General features: G+C 38.7%; 1 protein-coding gene across 8 annotated transcripts; it reads left to right on the top strand.

Annotated features, from left to right (window-relative positions):
* The first annotated feature begins 4,553 nt into the window (after positions 1-4,553).
* LOC147846222 (uncharacterized) lies at positions 4,554-10,255 on the top strand. 8 transcript variants are annotated; one of them, XM_088650495.1, is made up of 9 exons: positions 4,554-4,640; positions 4,965-6,736; positions 7,100-7,161; positions 7,881-8,024; positions 9,162-9,264; positions 9,349-9,456; positions 9,534-9,590; positions 9,682-9,856; positions 9,953-10,255. In XM_088650495.1, exon 2 carries the CDS (start codon positions 5,179-5,181, stop codon positions 6,430-6,432), a length of 1,254 nt encoding a protein of 417 aa, XP_088506621.1. In that variant the 5' UTR covers positions 4,554-4,640; positions 4,965-5,178; the 3' UTR covers positions 6,433-6,736; positions 7,100-7,161; positions 7,881-8,024; positions 9,162-9,264; positions 9,349-9,456; positions 9,534-9,590; positions 9,682-9,856; positions 9,953-10,255. The 8 variants fall into 8 exon arrangements, with proteins under 8 accessions (XP_088506621.1, XP_088506620.1, XP_088506619.1 ...); XM_088650494.1 differs by having other exon boundaries at positions 9,531-9,590; XM_088650493.1 differs by having other exon boundaries at positions 9,080-9,264.
* The last annotated feature ends 1,478 nt before the right edge of the window (positions 10,256-11,733 follow it).

The following is an 11,733-nucleotide window of genomic DNA, read 5'->3' as shown; positions in this document are numbered from 1 at the left end:
TAAACAATATTTTACGAATAACCCAGTTATTAATGGATCACTCAGAATATGGTCACAATTCAGACTTCACATTAATAATAAACAAACATTGCCTTCTGCTCCCATTTTGTTAAATCCGTTATCCCTCCCTCTCTTATGGATTCAGCATTCCAATTATGGTCTAGGAAGGGAGTTAACTGTGTTAAAGACCAGAAATAATAAATGGCTACTTGCTCTACAAACAAGAAAAACAAGAAAATTAGAAATATGGCTTTGCAACAGGCAACACGGTGGCGCATTAGATAATGCTGTTGCCTCACAGCAAGAAGATTGCTGGTTCGAGCCTTGGATGGGTCAGTTGGCGTTTCTGTGGGAAGTTTGCATGTTCTCCCCGCGATCGCGTGGGTTTCCTCCGGGTGCACCAGTTTTCCCCACAGTCTAAAGCAAATGAAATGGGTAAAGATGTGTCTCCTGCAAATATACAATATCGGTTTTGAACTGTTTTTAACTGATTTTAATTGTTTCTTTTTATTGGGTGATTTAGCCTCTGCACATTCCAACTGGTAAAGTTTGTCTTTACTCCACCCATTTTACGAGCTGTTGAAAACATTTATCAGAAGCATCCGAAGCACCCGAAAGGTATCTGTGGGTTTTGTATGTAGGGGGATGTGTGAGGGAGAGAGAGGAAAGAAAAAAAAGGAAAAAAAAGGTGTGATCGCACATACACTTTTATAAACACGAAACAACACAAGATTGAAACCTTGGTGTAAACTTACACACACTTCCACCTACTCACACTCTTAGCTAGCTGACCATGTGGGACCTCACGTATAAAACAAAACCATTTGAACAGCTCTTGATGTTTCATGAAAACGACCCCATTACTGACAAAATATACTTGAGAACTAGAAATAACAACAACCAACATGTGCTATAGTGGTTATTTAAAAGTTAACCGGAGAGCGACATTAACATTTGTATTGTCATTCACAGCCCAGTGTACTGTTGTCATTTATTTCAGCAGCTTTCTTCAAAATATCCTCTTTTTCGGAAAAGTAGTGGCATTTAATCACGAAGGCGCATGGCGGTTCCTTGTCATCCACTGGTTTGCTGCATAGAGTGTGGTGTGCCTGGTCCAGAAGAGGAGTATTCTCGAGGTTTAGTGTATCTTTTAGAAGTATCTTGCATGATTATATGCTGTCATGGCTATTATATATATTGCTATAATAAAGGCCAATGAAGAAAAAATGGCCATGAATATCAAATCACTTTTATTGTCACATCATCAGCAGCACGTGTGCTATGATGAGTGAAACGCTTAGGTGCTGGCTCTAGACAGTACAAAATACAGACAGTGCAAATATAACGACAGTGCAAAATACAGATAGTACAAAATAATTTGGCAGCATTATAATTGTTGACAACGATATGTATAATGAATATGTGTACCCATAGTTGTAGGCAGTATTGTTTTAGGTATGTATTGGTTAAAGTGCAGTGCATGCCACATATACATGGTGTGCAGTGAGGGGTATTAAGTGTCCATCAGCCTGATAGTATGAGGGAAGAAGCTTTCCTTTAGTCGGCTGGTGCGCGACCGGATGCTGCAGAACCATTTGCCTAAGGGTAGCAGAGAGAAAAGTCTATGGCTTGGGTGGCTGGAGTCGCTTATAGTTCACTTGGCTTTCCTCATGCACCGCCTGGTGATGTCGTGATGGGAGGGAAGCTCACCTCCTACTACGCGTCCAGCAGTTCACACAATCCTATGTAGGCCTTTGCGATTGCTGCTGGTGCTATTTACATACCAGGTGGTGATACAGCCACACAGGATGCTCTCCACAGTGCAGGTGTAGAACGAGCGGAGGATGTGAGGGCTTATTCCAAACCTCCTGAGACGCCTGAGGAAGAAGAGGCGTTGTTGTGCCTTCCTTAGCACTGCGTCTGTGTGAGCAGTCCATGTCAAATCCTCAGCAATGTGTACTCCAAGAAACTTGAAAGTGCTGACTCTCTCCACTGGTGTCCCGTTGATGGTGATGGGGGTGTTTTCTCTATTCTCTTTCCTGAAATCCACCACCAGCTCCTTTGAAATGGAGGGGTTCGTGGATGTATTAAATTTGGGTGTGAAACACAATAGGCAGTCGGTCAGAACTGAGTGAGATGGTTACTTAATTGAAGAGAGGCACTCAGGGTATTAGATGTGATTTTCATTTACTGAAGCACTTGGTATACAATGGAACATATGTGTGGTTTTCTGAAACAAATAAACAATAATCAATACAGATGTTTCACAATAAACATTAATAACTGAACAGCATACTGCAAGTCTAGTAAGAAAATAATGGCCCAGTAGATAACAAAGGCGCAATTCTCAGAGTGTCACATGAATGCACATGATGGCAGGGTCTTTGTCTGGGCATGTCCAACTTGAATGATCACTGCAGGTAACCAATTATCGTCGCATAACTTTTAAGACACGCACACTGTAGCACAGCATGCCAATAGTGATTGTTTTGTTTCTTTTTGCCGATTGAGTTCGATAGCAGGTGTTATCACCAGCGTTATCTCCCGTGTGCACTGTCGCTCTCAACTAGTTCTTAGCTCAGCCCACCTCGATGATACTGCGTTGCATTGTGCACTGATTGGTTGGTGTCATCCGGGACGTAGACATCAGCGGTCCTTTTGCACATCCTTGGTTTTGCTGATGATGAGTGAGAGGTGGTTTTCCTCACACCACTGCATCAGAGTGTGAACCTACTCTCTGTAGGCCGTCTCATTATTATCTTTGATTAGGCCCACCACTGTTGTGTCATCAGCAAATTTAACATAGACGTTGGAGCTGTGTTTGGCTGTACAGTCATATGTGTACAGGGAGTACAGGAGTGGACTGAGAACACAGCCCTGTGGATCACCAGTGTTGAGGATCAGTGTGGATAAGGTAATGTTGTTCATTCTGACCTCCTGGCGTCTGCTTGACAGGAAGTCCAGGATACATTTGCACAGAGAGCTGTGTAGACCCAGAGCTTGGAGCTTCACCACTAGTTTGGCAGGCACTATAGTGTTGAATACTGAGCTGTAGTCCACAAACAGCATTCTCACATATGTGTTTTTGTTTTCCAGGTGAGACAGAGCAGTGTGCAAGGTGAAAGTAATTGCAACATCAGTGGAGCGATTATTCCTGTAAGCAAATTGCAGAGGGTCAGTGTGAGCAGGCAGTACAGAACAGATGTGCTTTTTAAACAGCTTCTCAAAGCACTTGCTGATGCTGGGTGTCAGAGCAACTGGACGCCCATTTAAGCATGTGGTTTTAGATTATTTCAGTATGGGCACAATAGTAGCTGTCTTAAAGCATGTGGGAACCACAGACAGAGAGAGCGAGAGGTTAACAATGTCTGTGAAAACCCCCGCTAGCTGGTGTGCGCATGCTTTAAGTACACGTCCAGGGATGCCATCTGGGCCGTAGCTTTCCGGATGTTCCAGAAAGATCTCGTTACGTCTGCTACAGAAACAGAGTGTGCTGGTGGTTTTGGTATCGGCCGCGGGAGCGCACAGTGTGTGGGTGCTGTCCTGGGCTTTAAAGCAGGTGTAGAACGAGTTGAGCTCATCCGGGAGAGATGCAGAAATGTTTACAGTGGCGGGTTTGTCACTTTTAAAGTTTGTGATGTAATTAAGTCCCTGCCACATACTCCTCCCCTCTACCTTGTATCTCTGTATTGATGTTTTGCTGCTTTGATAGTTTACCTGAGGTTGTAGTTTGCTTGTTTTTGTTCCTCAGCATTTCTGGATTTATAGGCGGAGGTTCACACTAATAGGGCTGTTCGAACTTCGCCATCAATCCATGGTTTTGGGTTGGGGTAGATACGAACAGTTTTTGTTGGGACCATGTCTTCTATACACTTTCTGATGAAGCATGTAACGGTTTCTTGAGTAAACTTTAATGTCGTCATCAGAAGCTGCACGGAACATCTCCCAGTCCTCATGATCAAAACATTCTTGAAGTATGGAACTCGATTGGTCCGTCCAGCTTTGAAACGTCTTGAGGGTGGGTGGTTCCCGTTTCAGTTTCTGTCTGTAAGCAGGCAAGAGCAGAACAAAAGAGTCATCTAATTTGCTTAGCGGTGGGCGGGGGAGGAATTTGTTGGCTTCCCGGAACGGAGAATAGCAGTGGTCCAAAATTCGGTCACCACGCATGTTTGTGGTGATATGGTGATAGTATTTTGGAGTGATTTTCCTGAGATTGGCATTGTTAAAGTCCCCTGTAACAATAAACGCTGCCTCTGGGTGTGTGGTTTCCTGCTCGCTTATGCTCCCATTCAGTTCCCTAAGCGCCTTCTGTGTGTTAGCTTGAGGGTGGATGAGGGTGGCCAGTGTGGTTGGCACCGAAGCATAAGGTATTCCAGATCAGGAGAACAAATTGATCTAACTGGATGTATGTTTCTCTTATCTTACCATGAGTTAATAAAGAAACAAACACCTCCTTCTTTGCTTTCCCCTGTCGGTTCTTTCATTCTATCCACAGTGTCAGAAAGCCCACTAGGAACCGAAAATATTTAGCGAGTTTCACACGGACTGTTATTAGCGGTGCAACTTCCCATACTCAGATGCCGGGCCAGATCACAATGCGCTCCTTTTCTTCCGACATGTTGTGCGTTCATGCACCAAATGTGAGTAATAATGTGACAATCACTGAGTGAACATTTACTCCTTTCATATAAGAGACTGTTTGTTATATATGACGACGATCGCGCCGCGATCGCGGGAAAATATCGCTCGCGCTAGCCGCGAGAGAATACAGTGTGCAATATATGCTCCGTCATTCCGCCTATTGCCTTTTACTGCCATTTAACTAATTAGTTTGTTTGTTATAACGTATATATTTGTTCCTTTATTATCACTGTTTAATCATTGTATATATGGTGTGATTTCTCATTGAAGTGAATGTGTAAAGATACCTTATATTTATACTGTATTCCTCATCTGTTCTACAGACCACAACATACTTGGAAAGTTTGATGGCACTGACTGCTTAATAATTGTTATTAAAGAAGTTTGAAGAGGAGTACTTCTTTGTTGCCTGATTCTCTGACCGGAATCAATGTCCATATTTGTCCGCCAGTAGAACTGTAAATTTACTCCGTTGACAGAGGTATAGTACCCCGTCACAAGTTGGTCCTTCGAGCCGGAGCTGGCAAAGCAAACAATATGGACAGTGCAACTGTAGTTGTATCAGACCCCGCAGCCAGACCGAAGAGAAAGGGTAAACTGCCATCACATTTGGGAGATTATGAAGTTGGCTATACACTTCCTGAGGGCCCTCCTTCAATCACTGCTTCACGCTGTCACAGCCAACATAAAAGCCAGTCAAGGAAAACGTCCCATAGTAAAGCCAGCCTTCATTCTAAATCCAGTAGTTTTTCCACTACTTCTCGTGCACAAGCTACTTTAGCACTCACAAGCAGTCAGGCAGCCATCGTGGAGGAGAGAATTAAGCAGCGTCAGTATGATAACCTTCTTGAGCAGATGGAGGAGGACAAGCTGGCAGAAATAGAATATCACAGACTGCGAACACAAGCTAAGGAGGCTCAGCGCGTACAGGAAGAGGCTCTGGAGGCAAAGGAAGCATTAGCTAATCAATTGGAAAGACAACGGAAGCTGAAAAAGGCCGAAGCTGACTTAGAAGTCGCTAAACTTGTAAATTCTTTACTCAGCCAAGACCTAAGTGTGAACGATGCTGAACTTCAAGCATCCCCAGACACCACAGCACCGCCACCAAAGTCCCTTTGTGCTAGCCCAGCTCCATCTTCTGTTCTACAGCAGTCTTCATGCGCCGCACCGCCCAGAATGCAGATCATACAAACTGTTCCAGAGGCACAGAGCACATTAAAGGATCCTTATATGGCCCATTCAACACCTTACATTCCCTCAGGGGCGCTACAGGCAACTAAGTTAACACAAGCTCCAGCTCACACTGCCCAAATGGCCAATCAGCATCCACCAAACCCAATTTCAGTGCCACGACCCACTTTTAACCCTATGCATACAACAGCTCCTCATCAGAGGGTGACAGTTGCATCCAACATGCCTATTTGCCCACAGCCCTTTGCAAATGCACCTGTTTCCCAAACTGGCTACTTGCCTCAACCCGGAACAGAGCTTTTGATGGCCGCAGCCTATGGCATCCCTCGCCCAACACTACCTGTGTTTGAAAGTGGTACAGAAAGTGACTTTGCCCTCTTGAAATTGGCCTTAGACAGCCTACTAAGTCCCCATACTCACATTAGCGAGCAATACAAATACCAAGTATTAATGAGTCATCTGAAATTTGCTAGTGCACAACAGCTAGCTAAAGCCTATATGCACCACCCACAACCTTACACCGCAGCCTTACAAGCTTTACAGGCGAAGTATGGCCAGCCCAGACCAACACGTTCTCACTCCCAACTCGTCACATACTGACGCTTGGTCAGGAACCCTCGGCGTAAGTTATTGACGCACAGGGTACCCCTTTAGCGTCATATTTAGACGTGCAGGGATTCCTTATAGAATTTGTGCCTGAGCCTGAGGCGTCATAGGGAGACGCTGGAGGCTCGTATAATTACCAATAGATGTCAACGCACTTTTTAAAACCTGATTTACGCCTATTATCACAGTTTTCTTATTTTAAAAATATGTAATTTTTATTTTGTTCATGAAAAGCGTCTGTAAACTGGGTCGAAACTACTGTATGAATAAACTTCGGTCCACGTGACATCCCTTCACGGTGAGTTTAACGCCGCTCTGCTATTGGTCAAACTGCATCAGCGGTGAGTTCTCAGATGAGTTCAACTGTCAACATTAAATATTACGTTAATGCTGCATAATCTATTTTTATTGGAGATTAGTTGGTGTTTATAAATATTTTATCATTTACTTTATATTTAATGAGTGAAAATATATTCGGTTGTCCAGTTTAGGGTAACTATGCCTAATAAAACTTTGATTCATTCATATTATTTATTATTTTTTTACTTTAAAAAAATATTACATTTCAAGTACTAAGTTTAAAAATGTTTTCGGCTGATCTTTTTCATTTTAAATTGTTTATTGAAGTTGGGATCATTGTATGTGGCGATCTATTTTTTAGAGTCTATGCTCGCTATCCCAAGGTTCATTGCGATCCCAAGGTTCACTGCGGTTTTCCACAAGGTAAGTAAAAAGTAAACAAATAAAGACGATTTGTTGATAAAGCATGTACTGTAAACTAGCGACGTTATCTAATTAAATCAAGTTTATTTATTAAAAACATATTTTTCTCACATATAACGTTGGTCATGCATAGCTCAGAACAATATATACATTTTAAGATAAGGAACAGTGTAACCAGATTGTTGTTTTCCACAATAGAATTCGTGCAAAATCTATATATAATATGCAATATGCAACTCTAATAATACAAATGTATTCGTAATTGTTACAATATTAAAGAACATCAAGTGTTTCCAAAGGTTTATTGTAAAAACAATTATTTTCCATGCCTTTAAAGGGGAAAAGGCAGAAATTTTGCCCGTCTGAGCACATTTTATTCATTGTACAACAAAAAACTAAACAAAAAAACAGCTTAATCTACCACACCCACGCACACACACACACACACACACACACACACACACACACACACACACACACACACATATATATATATATATATACAGGTGTAAATTATAAGGTGTTCACTGTTCAGATATGAATATTTTTTTATTTGCTCTTTTCAGGTTCTTTAGATTTCTTTAAAAATCCAATTTTGTTTTCTAATAAGCAAAAAGTAAAATCACTTTACCCATGTTTATATGTTAAATTGCACTTGTCTCTCTCTCTATCTCTGTTAACACATTTATATTTGTTTGATTAATTCTTGTGTCTTTCAGCCTGTTTCTGCCTATCACCATGAGTGATACTCAGATTTATTATCAAGATCTCAATTATAAGCTTAAGTCTTGATGACAACTTGATGATCTGCAGGAAGCACCACCATGTAAGGAAGGCCAAGACCACTCTGGAATCAGTCAAGGGTTAGAGAAGTTTTTCATTCCATGTATATTAAATATCTACATTGTTTAGGCATATATGATTGTATGAGATAAAATGCATTTATTCTTTCACTACTATGGTAATAACAGAAAGAGACGCATTAGTTTTACTATTACTATTGTTTATGACAAACATAAAAAAAAACTACAGCATAAGCTCACAAAATATTGTGGCCTAACTGTTTAAAACTATTTGTTCTGGGTGTTGATAGTGGCCAACCATTTTTTTTCTTTTTCAGAAAGTATTTTGTTTTGTCTGATTTTATGACACCTTATAGGCCATCAACTGTCCACATTGGGGTTTAGGAAATTAGAACTGGAGAAGAATTGGAGTTTTTATCTCAGATTTGGTCATGCAAGTATTAATATATTCTAAAATATTTTTATATTCTTTCCATTGGTGGAAAAGATGTTGGTATAATTATTTTTAATGGACTGCTAAGATCTCAGCAGACATTTTTCTGAGATATTCTTGAGTGGGAGTCTGTGCAATACAAGGTGGATAGTATTTGCAAGGAAGAGTCCTTCATCTGTCCTGCTTCCACACTAGATATACTGCCAATTTAAGTAGATATGAACCATAAGCATAACCATTTCAAGAATGCAGAAGGTACTTTAAACTGTATGTGTTGAAACTAAATTAACAAGAAAACAGCTCTTTGACGTTCACCTAGTAAAATTAGATTAGAAGATAGAAACTGTCATACACTTGTTCTGTACTGTTTCATTCCTTTTACAAACACTGGCATTTTTTAAGGTTTATTTACAGCTAAGGATTAGGGATTGACAGGAAGATTTGTGGACTACATCAACTAATGACACTACCTCCAAAGAGTTGCAAAAAGCTGTCCAAAGTTTCAGCACCATATTTAAGCCCATGATTTTAGTGTGTTTCATGCCTAAGCACATGAGTTTATATCTGAGATAGATGAACTATATGATTATCTTAAACTGATGTACAATTAAATGACAAAACTTATTGGTTTTCTTATTTGTTTGTTTGTTTGTTTGTTTGTTTGTTTGTATATGTTAACCAGGTGAAATGGAGTGAGGCATACAAGGATATGTATGGTTTTACTCTTATGAAGGAGGTTGAACAGTGCAATATTTCTTCTATAGGATTGCAGTGACCAGACATGCTACTGTAACTCTCATGGTCATGTGCTGGAATTAGCAGATATTCAACAATTTGGCCATCTCGCTGACCCATTGATATCAGAAGGTAACAATATCGAGTAGAATTTGTTTTAGGTGTTCAGTAACCTATTTGAATAGTATTGTGATTTTTGATTGCTTATCATTATAGACCGCAACAGCTCTGCAAAGCAAGTTGCAAAACAGAATCCATGAAACTGGCAGTGACTGGAAACCAATTGGAAGACTTTGGTCTGTGATGTAGAGGAGTGGGCAGAGGGTGAGGAAATTCTTATAAATATTACATGTAGTCAAGAAAAATTGTAAGTGTTACTATTATTATCATTTTTTCAGTAGCAGAAGCAAAGACAACAAAAAACAGAAGTGATATGGATGTCTTCGTCATATGGCATGGTATGTACACTAGACTTCTGTCAGTGTTGATTCTTTAAAAGTTGATGTATAATTCTTGTTATACAACTTTCTTTTTATAAATATATTTCAGACTCTTCTGACCCAGCAACAAAGAGGAGGGTGTTCAACATCATTCTGCTAGTCAGGATTCTTCAGGAGAAGCAGTGGATTCTTGTGGCAGAGATGGCCAACTACTATAAATACCTTTCAACTCATCCTGGTTCTTTCAAAGAACTTTCCTGCTTGTTTGCTACTAAAAAGTACTGGTATGTATTTGTATTATTTGGCTCAAACTTAAGCATAAGGTTACCCAGTCCAAAGGATATTAATATATTTTTATGTTGTTGTGTTCTTCTTTTAAGGTTCGACATGTGGCCTAAACAAAGAGGGGTTAAAAGGTCTATGGATCATCATTCTCAAAAAGCAACAAAATAACTGAGAAATAAACAACAATACGATGGTGCAATCGAGAGACCTGCAAGGTAGCTGCAAGTTTTGGCTGGAGCAGAGAACATAGATTTTTTTTAAATAAAGCTCCAGCTGATGAGAATGACATTGACTGTGGATTTTCTTTTACTGTAATCCAGAAGAGGATGACCTTAACCCTGAATCTAAAGCATGTAATAAAATCTGTAAAAATAAAATAAAATTTTCATCATCTATAACCAAATTGTTGTCTCTTTTTTTAAAATACATAGATATGTACAGTATGTAAGCATTCCTCTAAAATCAATCAGTGTTGTAAATTAAGAGCATTATTGTATGCCTAACTGCTTACAACATATAACGATTTAAGGAACTCTATATTAAAATAAAATTTTTACATTAAATGACATTAAGAGCTTTTAAAATATTAATTTTATAATACATTTTTATGATAAATTTAATTTTTGCATATACTTGGCCAAAAAATGTACATTATTATGGTCAACTGCTCAGATACCTCCAGTCAATATGTGGCTGAGTCAGGCAACCAGACTTCTACCTCTGGAAAAATAAACCTATGATTTACATCAAAGATCTGATGGATCCATTTGGTCCTCATGGATTTTTAATAATAATAATATAATAATAATAATAATAATAAAATAATAAAAATAATAATAATAATCTCCATTTATTTTTGTCCTTAATTTGAAACATTTGTATTCATTTGTTAGAATGTCTAACAAAAAAACTGCTGCACTTGTTGTGAGATAACAGTGCCACTGTTATTCTGAAAATAAAAATTGACTTTGTATAATGTTTTATTGAATGCAAGATAAAAAATAAAATATTTTCCAAGAGATGGATTGCGGCTGGAAGAGCATCTGCTGCATAAAAACATGCTGGAAAAGTTGGCGGTTCATAGCGCTGTGGTGACCCCTGGTTAATAAAGGGACTAAGCCAAAAAGAAAATGAATGAATGAAAATAAAATATGTATTTTTGGTAGACATAGAACTACACAGTAACTTATAAATACAGCACAGAACTATTTTACTTCTAGTTTAGATGATTTAAAGGTTTGCATTTTTATTTTGTTGGTTAATGGCTATGTATTTTTAATCATTTGGAGGATTGAACTATTCGCAGCATTTGAAAGGATATCTTTTCGTCATTGTTACCTCATTTCTCAATATTTTCATGATTCTTACAATGCAGCAAATCTTACAACCATTTGATCATAAAGAAAATAATTAACAAATTAACCCACATGCAGGACAAAGACATTATGTGGAATCATTATTAAACACAAGTTCATGCATTGTCATCAAAACATACTGTTACACAAACAGTTGAAGATTTAGAAAGTAAAAATAATCAGATAAAGAGTGTTTTTTAAACAAATACATGTCTTTAAAAAGGTTTTATTTATAAACATTTACATATTTTAAAAGAGCTTTTATCCATATTTCAAATAAAGTGAAAACAATTAAACAACACATGATGACCATTAATGAAACACACTTACAGAATTACATCTACACATATTATTCTGAACTCATAATATTTGTGATGAACATAGATCACTATTGCTAATAACTTGTGATTAAAGAGGATACTAATGTTTAGCTTATTTTTACAGCTTTTTTTTTTTTTTTTTTTACCACAACTGTACATGTGACAATACAATTTCTTGTCCATGTTGAAGATAATACATCT

The sequence above is a fragment of the Danio rerio genome, chromosome 4 (assembly GCF_052040795.2).
Source record: "Danio rerio strain M-AB ecotype USA chromosome 4, GRCz13ab, whole genome shotgun sequence".
Taxonomy (NCBI): domain Eukaryota; kingdom Metazoa; phylum Chordata; class Actinopteri; order Cypriniformes; family Danionidae; genus Danio; species Danio rerio.
This window is presented reverse-complemented; position numbering and strand designations above follow the sequence as displayed.